Below are 14133 nucleotides of genomic sequence, written 5' to 3' on the forward strand. Positions count from 1 at the left end.
ATTCTGTTTCACTTGTTCTTGTAAACACCCAAATCAGGGGCAGACGTGTGCTTGATCTCCAACCACTCATCCCTGGGCTTGCACACTTGAAAACTGTTGGGAGATCTCCCTTAGACATCTCTAGGCTATCCTATTGCTAGCATTGGAAGGTAAGATATATCACACACAGGTTTTTCAATGAGTACTAGATGTTCTGGCCAAAATGCTGAAAATATGTATGTTAATCAAGTCCTGACTCAGTTAAACCATTGTTTGCAACCAGTAATGGCAGAAAAGGTGGAAGTAAGTCCTGGTTCACATTAACAATTGTCCACAACCAGTAATAGCTGAAGGTCTCAGAAAATAACAAGGCCATAAAACAACAACAAAAAAACCCCACACACAACCCTCTAGGAGGAAGGGCTCTCTAAAGGGTCATCTCTCCTTCTTGGGTGGGTGGCAGGGATGTCACAACCACTCCATCTCATAAGGTACCTTTTATGGCTCATACTAGGAAACAAACAAACATGCAAGTTTAGCAGGGAACTTACTCAGTGAGCAAGCCAGTTTCTCACTGGTGCTCAGAAATGTTATGCCCAACCTCACACTTCTGAACACAGCAGACCAACACAGCAGACTCAGATCCAGCCTCATCCTCACAATTGGGCTTATCAGCATGACCACAAGCACCTCTGCTGCCCTTATCTGGCATGCAGCTGGCTTGAAAATGGCAGCAGCCCAGCCAGGCACCTCCTGCTGCTGGATGAGATCCAAGATGTGAATGTGTGCAGAACAGAATGTGTGCAGCCCCTTCCTCCAAGAGAGAAGGGGCGATGCTTTTGGCTGATTCACACAGCCAGGCGGAAATTATGGCAGCACCGGTAGCTTGAGTCCAGCTGTGTTTTGGTATGTTTTCAACATTGCCTGAGAATGAAGCCACATCACTGCCCCACCACAACTGACATCAGAACCAACCAGCTTTGGGTAGAAGGAAATGGGCTGGTTCCAAAATCCCCCATGTGCAAGCAGGAGGCAGCCCCAGCGGCATTTGGGAAGGGGAGATCAGCGATTCCAGCCACTTGGCTACAGACACACACCAACCCCACATTGCCAACACACTGCACTCCTGAGGACCCCGACAGTCTTAAAACAGTTTCTGCGACTGAGAACTGCATTGGTTAGAGCGAGATGGAAGCGACCACAATCCCGTCATGTGCCTGTGAAACCAAACCAATGTAAGAAGTGCAATTCCTTTCTTATATCCCACCTTTCCTACAGTGAGCTCATGGATCTGTTCCATTCCCCTGAATCCTCACAACAACTGTGGCACAGGTCAGACTGCGAGTGTGTGACTGGCCCAAAGCTTCCTCCCCCCACACTTAGAAAAAACCATTTATAGCTAAAGTTGATCGGTTGCTTATCTTTAATGTACCACAAAAAACCTCTTTAGTATTTGTGAAGATTAGCAAGTTTAAAATAAAAACTATCATAACACCACTGTTTCATTTTATTTTTAAGTAAAGTTGGTTTGGCCCCCGAACACAGTTCAGATTTTTCATGTGGCCCCCCCTACAGAAATTGACTGCCACCCCTGACCTACAGAAACACAACCTGCTGTCACTCTAGGGCACCAGGATCGGCAAACTAAAACCTGAGCAAAATTGAGATGGGTAAACAGTGACAGCCGGGTCCTTCACTGTGGAAACAGGCCCCAGTCAGAACAGAGAAGGCTTCATTCTCAGGGCAGGCTATGAATGGAAAGGTTCAATGCCTTTCTCTTCAGTGGGACCCCAACAGAGACTCCCCATCATCTCACTGGCCCACCCCAGAGTCTGAGCTACTTAAACAGCTCTACAATAGGGCTGACAATTGGGGAGATTCAACGAGCAAGTTTTAACATTCCTCCTCTTCGCACCTTAATTTTGACATGATGCTGCATGTTTTAGGCTAACCTGGAAAAGAAGAGCAAGCAAATGGAAAAACACACTCAAGCCTCAACACTGCTCACCCTTTTTGGCTGTAGGGTTCCCTGCCATGGTAACCAATATACCAGGGATCAGAACAAAAATAGTAATTGGTAGAGCACAGTGTTTGGAAAACTTGCATTTTGGACTCCCACTCCCAACCGCTGACACAGCCACAGCACTCAAGAGTTGTGGTGCAAAAAAGTAACATCTCAAAACTCTAACAGAGAACTCTGTTTATTCAGTGAGCATAACCTTATGTGGAGTAATTAAAATGGCAGACTCAAGAATCCCAGTTTGCGCATGCAAACTCACTGGGGTGGGTTCTGTGGCAGCAGTAAAGCCACTCCTGAAATATTTCACTTTTATTCTGAAAGCACTAGCAGGCTAGATTCCAACTTGTTGGCACAACACACAACCTTGGGGTAAGGGTGGGGCAGAGAAAGATCCTGTGGATCAGGGGGTCCTACTGTATTGACACTCTCTCTATCTCCCTTACGCTCAGAAAACTCTCTGCCTCAAATTGTATGAGCATTTTTTAAAATGAGATCAAAAGCAGGAATGTAAGATTTATTCTCCCAGTGACTTATTCCGAGCCTTGACGTGACACTCGGAAGTAATCTTTCTTTTAATTTCTCATATGCAATTGAAAGCATGGGGAGTCCCCAGAAAAAGGATAAGGAGGACTTTAAAACCCCCTAAAGGCTTCACAATCAAACTCTGCTCTTTATCAAGAAAATAATTTTGTGTCCCAATCAAACCAGCCTAAGCACCTCAGGAGAAAAGAAACAGAGGTGGCGATCATGTATTTCTCTTTCTAAGCAAGACAAAATCTGCTGTGGGTCAAAGTCTCTGCAACACAATACAACATTATGATCCAGTTAAGAAATCCCAGACTGGGAATCAGACACAATGATGTGGGCTTTGATCCCAGGAGGTCCATCTTTCTCTGAAGCTGTGCCATTCTCCTTTTCACGACTGCATGGAAGCGCAGAGATCCTCATGTCACCTTGAGGATCAAACTGCAACAGCCATTCTTGATCTTTTGTCCCTGGCTGGGAGAGACATGCTCTCACCAGCCTGGTGATACCACAGCTATTTGAACCAGCAGTCTCCTCCACACCTGGATGCAGCCATAGCTGGGCTGGGAAGTAGCGATCAATTACTGAAAGGTGCTCTGCTTCTTCGGCAGCTTCTCCAAGACACTTCATGGCAACAAGAAGCTGGCAGCCTGCAGGCATGTGGCTGAGCTTCTGGCTGAAATGATTAGCTGTGTCCAAGAGCAAGGCCACCAGCTGAGCGGCCATATGTGGGCTGGGACATCCACTCAGGTACTCTTCCAGGCCATCCAGCATTACCAGAGAGGGGCTGCCAGACAAAGTTTGGTGTAGGGAGGCCACTAGCTGAAGCAGCTCCTGGAAGGATGGAGGGTATCGGAAATGGATTCTCTAAGAAGTAAAAGAGAGGGAGGGAGGGGAGGGAGGCAGAAGGAGAACATGATTGCTGGTAAATAATGATGTGGATTTTCTGGAAAATTTCCAGTATTCTCAATAATGTTATCTGGTTTAACATTTTTTGTTTAAATGCTATATTCAAAGCCTTACACAGAAATGCTTTTATTGGAATAGTTGTAATAATGTAAAGAGAATGGCATACACTGTCCTTATATTTAACAATGACATCTGAAAGAACAGCATTTTTCAGGACACATGCCTGAAGAGGGCCATACCTTATATATCAACATCCACAGTTAATGTCCTTGCGTTAAAGTACAACTGTAGTGCTTTCAGTTTCACTCCCTCCCTCTCTCTGCACTGCTTTTCAGTTCCATTTCAGATTGAGAAAAATCTGATCAAGAACTGCTCTACCTCCATCTGGATCCTATTTTCAGTTCCCTAAAGCTCAAGATTCTGGGATGTAGCAGGTAGACCTTGAGAGTTTAATTCTACTGAATAATAATAGGGGTAGGATTTGTCTGTTCGTGCGTTGTCGGTTCGTTGGTTTGCACTGATGTTCTTTTGGTTAATAATCTAGATTTCTAGATAATCTAGATTATAATGCCTTTTAAAAAATTCTAATCCCTTTGGGATCCCTTGAAAGCCCAGAGGAGGAGGCTGAAAGCCTAAAACTTCGAGCAAAGCCTTGAGTTCCGGCGAGTAATCCAAGATTAATCCAAGATTCAAGAAAGCTGCGAAGTGAGAAAGGGCGACCAGGGCGATTCTCGATCACTGAACGGGGGCTCTCCCGATGCGTTCCTCAACAACATATAAATCTTGGGGTTGACCTTTACCACCCTGATGCTGGGGAGTCTGTGATCATCCTGACACTGAGGCTGACGAAGGCATTCCCCCCCCCTTCTCTCATGCCGGCCTATTTTGCAGGGTGCTGTGAGACAGAAGTGAGCAATACCTGACACTCGCTGCAGGGAAGTCAGGATATGAATTCAGGCAGGAAATGAATAAAGTCCGCCCACCCACCCACCCACCCACTCGGTTCGCACCTGGATCACTCCGGCGGCAGCGGCTCCGCCCGGCGGCAAGCGCTCCAAGGGCCGCGGGGCCAGAAACAGCACCCGGGCTGGGGGAGAGGCGGCGGCACCGGCCAGGGCAGCGCGGAACAACAGCGCCGAGCGGCCCGAACCAGGAGGCCCCAGGAGGAGCAAGGGCCGCGGCCGAAGACCGGCCGGAGCGGCGCCCAAGAGCGCCCACTCCAGCTCCTCCACGGGACCCGACATGTGCAGAACCCGCGACTGGTCCGAAGAGGCCGGCGCGTCGCGACCAATCACAAGGACCGGCGACGACGAGCGAGCGAGCGAGCGGGCCAATCGGGAACGTAGCGAAAGTCTCTCCCATTTTCAGAAGGAGCTCCTTGTAGGCGGGGAAATAAAGGGCTATTTGGGTGAGCCAATGGGGGGATCGGCCGTTGCTGCTCGGCGACCAATCAGAAAAGCCGCAGCCGGTTTGGTTTGCAGAACTTTCCTAAACCCAAGAGGAAGGCCGGGCGAGTTGCTTTCCAGTGGAGTCGACGTGCGGTCGCCGCCGCCCTTCGCTATCTTTTTGTCCGCGCGCCTACATGGGTCCTGTCTCGAGGTGCAGGCGCGAGAAGTGGCGGTTGGGCTGTCATTCCGGGCTTGAATCGCGAAGAGCACGTTTGGCCTTAAAACAACCACAAGAAAAAACAAGAGACCTTTCGAGCCCCACAGGACTCTTCTTCAAGACGGGCAATGTGGGGCATACGGGGCGTGAGAGGGGAGGGGGCGGCCGGAAGGGCCAAGCCGACCTCGAGATATGAAGTAGGGCACAAGCATCTTGCTGAGGACAGCTGTCTCCATCTAAGTAGTGACACCTGGCCCCCAACAGCTGCCATTAAACTAGATTTTGCCAGGTGTTTTGTTTTTTTTTTTAAGATACAAGTTACAAAAGATGCAGGCTGCATTGGAGCTGTGGCTGTAACATTACAGCTAAGGAAGCTGTTGATTGGATATCACGCTTCACTTCTTTCAAGAAGTGCAGGCGTTGTGCATACAGGGAGATGGGCATTTACTGTGGTTTGGCTGATCAGGCCTACAGGTCTTGCATGGTCAGCCCAGATTCCGTGCCCCCACCCCTCCCATGGGTGCCTACTCAGGAGGAGGAAGAGGCAGGGCAAAGAGAGCTGTGGTGCTGCTTCTGGTGGAATGCGTATGGGAGGAGGCAGGGTGTGGAATCCGGGGTGCCTGCGCAACACCCGTGGGTCCGATTGGCCGAACCACACCGAGCCGGGCAAGTGCCCATCTCTATGCATACACCTGGCCTGCCTTTGAAACTTGTTGTTGTTGTTGTTGTTTAGTCATTTAGTCGTGTCCGATTCTTCGTGACCCCATGGATCAGAGCACGCCAGGCCCTCCCGTCTTCTACTGTCTCCCGGAGCTGGGCCAAATTCATGTTGGTAGCTTCAGTGACACTGTCCAACCATCTCATCCTCTGTTGTCCCCCTCTCCTCTTGCCCTCACACTTTCCTAACATCAGGGTCTTTTTTTGGCTGAGGAACAGAGTGACACCAAAAACCCCTGAGTCCTCCATCTGGGAATTGGGTTGAACATTTAGTACATTCACTAGGTTATGTGCTTTTCATAGATAGAGATGCAGATAGACAAGAATTCTTTTGAAATCTGGAATGCACAATGGTCATCATGCAAGACGTTTGCACCCTTTGGTGGGCTATTCGTTGCAATGTATTTCTCTGCCGGTGTGCAACTGGTTATACAACATTCCACCAAAGCATGCAGATTTCCTGTGCAATTGTCATTGTACACATAGATGATCAACAAGATTCTCTCACAAAATGCAGAATGTCAGAATACTTTGGTCTAATAATGAGAAACCAAAAGACCAGGTCAGGATCCCATTGATGTCCATGTACTTGATCCAGCTAATGGAAGAGGTGCTGGTGTGCATCTCAATCACATGTCCTGGTAATGTGCCTAACTGCACACAAAGATGTGTCCATTGTTTAGAGCTGCCATATCCAAAGCTGAAATGATGACTTCCAGCTTTCACTAGAAGAGTAACAGCGAAAAGAAGAATCCTGTTTCTCAAATGGCCCACCAGGTGCCTGGAGGAAGCATCCCAGAAAGAGACCCTCTTGCTTGTGCTCCTCAGCAGCTGGTATTCATAGTCATGCTGCCTCTGACACTGGAGGTAAAATATAACCATAGTGACTAAAAGCTATTGATAGCTACACCGTTTCTGAATTTTCCCAGTTTTCTCTCTTTTTTAAAAAAAAAATTATTGTATTTTTTCTACTTTTCTATCCATTGCAACCACATTACAATGTGTTCCATTCATTTAATCTTGTCTTATACTCTCTAAGCCCCCAGTTGTCTTCTCAAGCCATCCTAAGTTGGCAGCTATCACTGCAGCTTGAAACGAACATCTCCTTCTCTGTCCTGCATCGCTTAGGTTCATTGGATGGCCCCAAGTTCTATTATTATGACCGAAGAAGAAAAACTTCCATCTATCAATTTCTTTCATGCCATTCAAAGTTTTATAAGCTTGTGTCCAGTACCCCTCTTCTTGTCTTTTTCCCACCTAAAATGAAAAGATCTGAAATGTTGTCATTTTCCTTCGTAGGTGAATTTTTGCATCTGAAATCCCTTGGGATTTTGCGCTGGGACATAATTTGCCTGGCAAATACATGACTTGCCTGGCTACGCTTTGATTTGGGACTCCAAAGGTCACTTGGAAAACATGAGGGACAGGCACCAAGGGGGTTAATTAAAATATTTAGCAGCTACTAAACACTGGTGCTTTCAGCAGACCGGTGCCACCATCTGTCCCCTTGGTTGGCAGCACTGTGAAAAGTGGAGATGTACAGAAACCCTCGCCATCTGTTGTGTGCTGAAGGAGGGCATAAAAAAAATGCAGGGCAGTGAAGAAGGGAGGGATAAGATTCCTCCACTGCAGATTGTTCTTCTAGGAGCTGGGATCTTCTTGGTGTGTGGCTGGCAGGCAGATGAGGAAGAACTGGGACTTCTGCTAGTGGAAACCTATATACTACCTAGACCACATGCAAGCTTATCTGATTTTGGAAGCTATGCAGGATTGGACTTTTTTGGTCCTAGAAGAGATACTCTTAGAAATCTTCAGGTATTGCTAAGAAAGGGTCCTGTCTGAAACCATGGAGAATTGCTGCCAGTCAGAGTTGGGAATAGCAGACTAAATGGATCAAAGGTCTGTCTTAGCAGTTAACGAAGCTTCCTGTATCCTTTGATTGTGTCTTGGAACAGAGTCCCAGCCATGAGCTGCCAACCTCCAGCACCGCGTCACATAGGCATTATTATTGTACTGCTTGGAGCTCTAGCCCAGCTTTCTCCCCTGAGGACATAAACCAAGTAACAGTTTGTGAGGCAGGGCAGAGAATTGAAACCAGCCCCAGAAAAGTCCAAATGCGGAAAGACAACTACATGAATTAGTGGGTGTATTCCAATGCATCAGGGGTGATTTTTTAAAAAAAGGGTTTGCCACAAATATAATATAAATTATACATTTCAAATCTGTGTAGGCATCCTTCAGTCTCGAGAGACTATGGTAATGTGCTCTGTATGGAGGCCTTGGAACAGTGTCTAGTGTGTCTGAGAAGGCCAATTCGAGAGTGACAATCTCTTCCACAATGAAGACAAATACAATCTTTCCCCTGTCCAGGTCCCTGGTTTTGCTTGTTTCGGGGCTGCCTCTTTGCCTCGGCCTGCTGTACAAGTGTCTCTTCAAATTGGGAGAGGCCATGATGCACCGCCTGCCTCCAGGCTGAACACTCAGACGTCAAGGTTTCCCATCTGTTGAGGTCCATTCCTAAGGCCTTCAGATCCTGCTTGCAGATGTCCTTGTATCGCAGCTGTGGTCTCCCTCTGGGTTGGCTTCCTTGCACTAATTCTCCATACAGGAGATCTTTTGGAATCCAACCATCAGCCATTCTCACGACGTGCCCAAGCCAACGTAGACGGCGCTGTTTCAGTAAGGTATACATGCTAAAATACCAGCTCGTTCTAGGACTATTCTATTTGGAACTTTGTCCTGCCAGGTGATACCAAAAATGCATTGGAGGCAACGCATATGGAACGTCTTCAGCTTCCTCTCCTGCCGTGCACAGAGGCTCCAGGACTCGCTACAGTACAGGAGTGTGCTCAGGACACAGGCTCTATAGACCTGGATTTTGGTATATGCCGTCAACTTCTTATTAAGCCATACTCTTTTTGTGAGTCTAGAGAACATGGTAGCTGCTTTCCCAATGCATTTATCCAGCTCGACATCTAGGGAGAGAGTGTCAGAGATTGTTGAGCCAAGGTACACAAATTCATGAACAACCTCCAATTCTTGCGTGGAGATAGTAATAGAGGGAGGTGAGTCCACACCCTGACCCATGACTTGTGTTTTCTTCAGGCTGATAGTTAGTCCAAAGTCTTGGCAGGCCTTGCTAAAATGATTCATGTGTTGTTGGAGGTCTTCAGCAGAGTGGGCAACAATGGCTGCATCATCGGCGAAGAGGAGGTCCCGCATGCATTTCAGTTGGACTTTGGTCTTTGCTCTCAATCTAGAGAGATTAAAGAGCTTTCCATCTGATCTAGTCCGGAGACAGACACCTGTTGCAGTTCCAAAGGCCTGCTTCAGCATGACAGCAAAGAAGATCCCAAACAGGGTCAGCACAAGGACACAGCCTTGTTTTACTCCATTTCGGATATCAAAGGGATCTGATGTTGAGCCATCAAAAACTTCAGTGCCCTTCATATCCTCATGAAAGGACCTGATAATGTTAAGGAGTTGAGGTGGACATCCAATTTTGGGAAGGATTTTAAAAAGGCCGTCCCTGCTAAACAAGTCAAAGGCCTTTGTGAAATCTATGAAGGCGACCAAGAGTGACTGTTGTTCCCTGCATTTCTCCTGTAGCTGTCTGAGGGAAAATACCATGTCGGTGGTGGATCTATTAGCTCGAAATCCACACTGTGATTCTGGATATACTCTGTCTGCAAGCACCTGGAGTCTCTTCAGCAGAACACGGGCCAGCAGCTTCCCTACAATGCTGAGAAGAGAGATACCATGGTAGTTATTGCAGTCGCCCCTGTCGCCTTTGTTCTTATATAGTGTGATGATATTAGCATCCTTCATGTCCTGTGGTACTCCACCTTCCCTCCAGCAAAGACAAAAGACTTCATATAGCTCGGTGGTGATGATCTCTTTACAGCACTTCAAAACTTCAACGGGGATGTTATCCTTTCCAGGTGCCTTGCCAGAGGCAAGGGAATCCAAGGCCGCTTTTATTTTTGCTAAAGTTGGTTCACTGTCCAGCTCTTCCAAGACAGGCAGACACTTGATGTTATTTAATGCCTCTTTGGTTACTACATTCTCTCTAGAATATAGCTTAGAGTAGTGCTGCACCCAGCGTTCCATCTGCTGTGCTCGGTCCTGGATGATCACGCCTGTAGCAGACTTCAAGGGAACAGAGTTTTTCTGTATTGGACCTAAAGCCTGCTTGGTACTGTCATACATTCCCTTGATGTTACCTGTGTCCGCTGCTGTCTGTATCTGAGAGCAGAGCTGAAGCCAATAATCATTGGAACATCTCCTGGCAGTCTGTTGGACTTGGCTACGAGCAGCTCAAAGAGCCTGCAGGTTGTACTCACTAGGACAGGCTTTGTATGCTGCTAGAGCTCTCCTCTTATCCTCGATGGCTGGGATCAACTCCTCCGAATGCGCTTCGAACCAGTCAGCCATCTTTTTGGTCTTCTTGCCAAATGTGGACAAGGCAGTGTTATAAAAGCCTTCTTGAAATGTTCCCATCGTTCAGGTGCATTTGCATCAGCTGGGCCTGGAAGGGTTTCCTGAACCACTTGGGCAAATTCCTCCACTTTTCTTTGATTGCGAATCTTGTTGATGTCAATACGTGCTCTTCCTTCCTTTTTAGTATGATACAATCTCTTTGTTCGCAGTTTTACTCTGCTACACACCAGGGAGTGATCAGTATCACAATCAGCACTCTGGTAACTGTGTGTGATCGTAATGCTAGGAAGGCTAGAGTGTCTAGTGAGGATCAAATCAAGCTGATCCCAATGCTTCGATCTTGGATGTCTCCAGGAAACTCTGTGTTGAAGCTTTGTATTAAAGAACGTGTTGGTGACACAAGCGTTGGCCATTTTCTTTCATCTTCCCAATGCCAAAATGGCCTAGACAAGTGGGCCAAGAGTTGTGATCAGCACCAACTCTAGCATTAAAGTCTCCAAGAATGAACAGTGGCTCTCTCTCAGGGACTTTTTTGATAGTAGCTGCCAGATCATCATAGAATTTGTCTTTGACTTCTGTTGTGGATGACAGTGTTGGTGCATATGCACTGATGAGGGTGACCAGTCCCGCTGATGAGTGGAGCTGCAGAGACCGGATTCTTTCACTCCCCACAATAGGTGGAACAATGGATCTCAGGAGAGTATTTCTGACCGCAAAGCCAACACCATATTCCCTGGTCTCATTCAATGGTTTTCCTTGCCAGAAGAATGAGAAGTTTTTTTCTTTGATAGATCCCATGTCTGGCAATCTCATCTCTTGCAGGGCAACAGTGTCCATCTGCAGTCTACTCAGTTCGATGTCGATGACAGCTGTCTTGCACACGTCGTCTATTTCCTGCAGGTTGTCAGAAAAGCCAGGGGTCATTCTCCGAACATTCCAGGTGCCCAAATTTAGGGCAGATGTTTTCTTCTGATTGTTGCATGGTGCAGGGTTATTGCTCTGCTTGTCGGCTCTCCCACCATCAGAAGTAGGCCCTGGCATCATGCTCTACACCAATCGAGCAAGACTTATAACCAGTAACTGCTAGTTCCTGTGTTATTTTGATACTGTATGCAAAGCTGGAGTGTCCTCTCCAGAGCACGAAGCCTGGGTAGAATAATATGGAGGACAGGCTATTACCCAAGCAGCAAATCCCCCCTCTCCACATCACTGAAATAGTCCAATGGAAAGGCAAGAGCCAATACAGCTGGTTCTAGTGACATCACAGGAGTTGGCAGAACGACATGAACTGTCTATGGGACTCCGGCTCCAGATTTTGCCTCGAGGTTATCTCCTGAAGCTTTTCCCATCAGTGGATATAGCCACAAGGCAGTGGAGGTTTGAAATCAGAGTTTTCCTTCTCCTAGATGGGCTGCCTTACATGGCTGACAAGCCCCACCTACCCGCCCGGCTCCCTAATAGTGCGGAAATATGATCCTACTCCTGAAACATTCCTGCCCCCAGGTGTATGAAATGCTATTTGGCTTTCCTATTTAGCAGATTAGGGTTAAAGATAGAACTAGAGCGCGTGCTTCTTCTGGCACTAATTTAAAGCCAAAGCCCCGCCCCCTCAGACCATGCGGTCAGGGAGTACAAGGGTCAGCCTACCAGAAAAGATCTCACCAAATAAAATGTCCCCCAAGCACAGCTCCCTCCTGCCTCTGCTTCCTCTTCAGACAAGAGGCTTAATGCTTCTGCTGGCACTAATTTAAAGCCAAAGTCCCGCCCCCTCAGGCCATGCGGTCAGGGAGTACAAAGGTCAGCCTACCAGAAAAGATCTCACCAAATAAAATGTCCCCTAAGCACAGCTCCCTCCTGCCTCTGCTTCCTCTTCAGACAAGAGGCTTAATGCTTCTGCTGGCACTAATTTAAAGCCAAAGTCCCGCCCCCTCAGGCCATGCGGTCAGGGAGTACAAAGGTCAGCCTACCAGAAAAGATCTCACCAAATAAAATGTCCCCTAAGCACAGCTCCCTTCTGCCTCTGCTTCCTCTTCAGACAAGAGGCTTAATGCTTCTGCTGGCACTAATTTAAAGCCAAAGCCCCGCCCCCTCAGGCCATGCAGTCAGGGAGTACAAAGGTCAGCCTACCAGAAAAGATCTCACCAAATAAAATGTCCCCTAAGCACAGCTCCCTCCTGCCTCTGTTTCCTCTTCAGACATTTCAAATTTAGGGCTGCAAAATTACAAGTATTTGGAAAAGACACATTCAAACTACTAAACTGTATCTTTAGAGCTGTATAATTCTAAAATACTCAACTTTAAGAATTAAATATACATGTAAAAAATCTGAAAAATTGAAACATCATCATCTGATAAATTGCTCCCTGTAGTACTTCTTAGACAACTTCCTTGCCAATCTTCTAAGCAGGTTAAAATACAAGTATGCAAGTGGGATATCCTTTAAATTCTCATGCACTGCCACAGCTGGGGGAAAATGAACCCCTCTTCTTGCGGTTTAGGGCTTAGGGAGCAGAAAATCCAATAACACAATAAAATACGTAGTAATGAAGAGAAAGCATGTACAGCCATTGCCTATTATAAATAGGTGCCACTAACATTCTATCAAAAAGCTTCAAAACCACTCAAAAAATCTGAATTTATTAGATATTACTTGAAAACTTGTACCTTATTGGTAAAACTTTGCATGCTCATATTCATATTGGGTACATTGTTGGGAGGCCCAGAGATACATCTTCCTAAGCAAGATAACAGATGTGCAAAAGCATGTTGCTGTTGTACGAGGAAACAGTAAACAATATTATAATTTATGGCCCTTCCCTTAGAAGAAACTGGAACTATTTCAATGGAAGTTCAAGACAGTGTATTGACAGTACAAGATATCTGAGTTATCTGCAAAACTAGCACACTGGGTGAAATCTAGTAGACAAGAACATATCTCTACATGCATTCCTGCCTAGTCTGTTACCCCTTCCCATGACTATATTACTTCACAAGAACTACCTGGAGGGGGCATGCTCAGGCCCTCCCAGATCATTGATGGACCAGTTTTCATTTCTGGGACCTCTATAAAAATATGTTTGATCTTTGAGGGTTTTTTTTTTTTTTTTTTTTTTTTTTTTTTTGTATTTGGGAAGCAAGTTCATTGACAAATAATGTGGGAAATGCTCTAGGATCGGAATGGTCTGATTTGCATTATTTTCCATTGACTACACAATATAAAAGTTAATATGAATCAACCTGGAGCTTCCTCCCCAGTCTGCAATTCTTTCCTGGGGCTTCTACTTTTTTGGAATTGGATGCATTCACAGTGGTTCAGATGGTGTGGTCATTTGAGCTGAGATAAAGGGACAAATAGCCATTGCGTTTAAAGCCACTCCAGCTAGCTACACCAGCCGTGAGAGAGGCAGGGCAGCAAGAAAACTGGCTACCTTTTCAATCCTCTCCTCCCCACACCTGGTGCCTGGATCTGCTTGTGTCTCCATTTCCTTCCTTCCTTCCTTCCTTCCTTCCTTCCTTCCTTCCTTCCTTCCTTCCTTCCTTCCTTCCTTCCTTCCTTCCTTCCTTCCTTCCTTCCTTCCTTCCTAAAGCTTGCTGCCCTAGCAATAAGACAAGTAAGTGACTGAAGAGGAAAAAGAGAGAGTAAGGAATAGGCAGAGAGAGAGGAGGAAGTTTTCAGTCAGCTTTGTTTGCAGCTTGTTAAGGTTAGGTCTGCTCTGGCTGCCCAGATTTGCAAGAAGCTCCATTAAGACACAGATGCTTTAACAAGCTGGAAACAAAGCTGACTGATAATTTCCTTCTCTCTGCCCATCCTTTGCTTTCCCCCCTTCCTTTGATCACATGGCTACCCTAGTGCTAGGGCAACAAGCCTTTTAAAAAAGAAAAAGAAACAATGGAACTGGAAGGAAAGAGAAGAGGAAAACTGGTGTAAGTTGCATTGC

The 14133-nt window shown here is 46.5% G+C and overlaps 1 protein-coding gene across 1 annotated transcript; it reads right to left on the reverse strand.

Annotated features, from left to right (window-relative positions):
• Positions 1-1384: 1384 nt before the first annotated feature.
• Positions 1385-4788, reverse strand: SWSAP1 (SWIM-type zinc finger 7 associated protein 1). Its single transcript, XM_020791578.3, has 2 exons — positions 4444-4788; positions 1385-3391 (listed from the first exon to the last, which is right to left on the reverse strand). The coding sequence occupies exons 1-2, from the start codon at positions 4675-4677 to the stop codon at positions 2825-2827; spliced, it is 801 nt and encodes a 266-aa protein (XP_020647237.3). The 5' UTR covers positions 4678-4788; the 3' UTR covers positions 1385-2824.
• Positions 4789-14133: the final 9345 nt, after the last annotated feature.

The sequence above is a fragment of the Pogona vitticeps genome, chromosome 2 (assembly GCF_051106095.1).
Source record: "Pogona vitticeps strain Pit_001003342236 chromosome 2, PviZW2.1, whole genome shotgun sequence".
NCBI lineage: Eukaryota > Metazoa > Chordata > Lepidosauria > Squamata > Agamidae > Pogona > Pogona vitticeps.

Bases quoted from the DNA above. Each gene is read 5' to 3' on its own strand.
- SWSAP1 (XM_020791578.3), bottom strand. From the start codon at position 4,677: ATGTCGGGTCCCGTGGAGGAGCTGGAGTGGGCGCTCTTGGGCGCCGCT. The intron at 3,392-4,443 runs GTGCGAACCGAG...TTTACTTCTTAG, and splicing joins CTGCCGCCGGAGTGATCCAG to AGAATCCATTTCCGATACCC.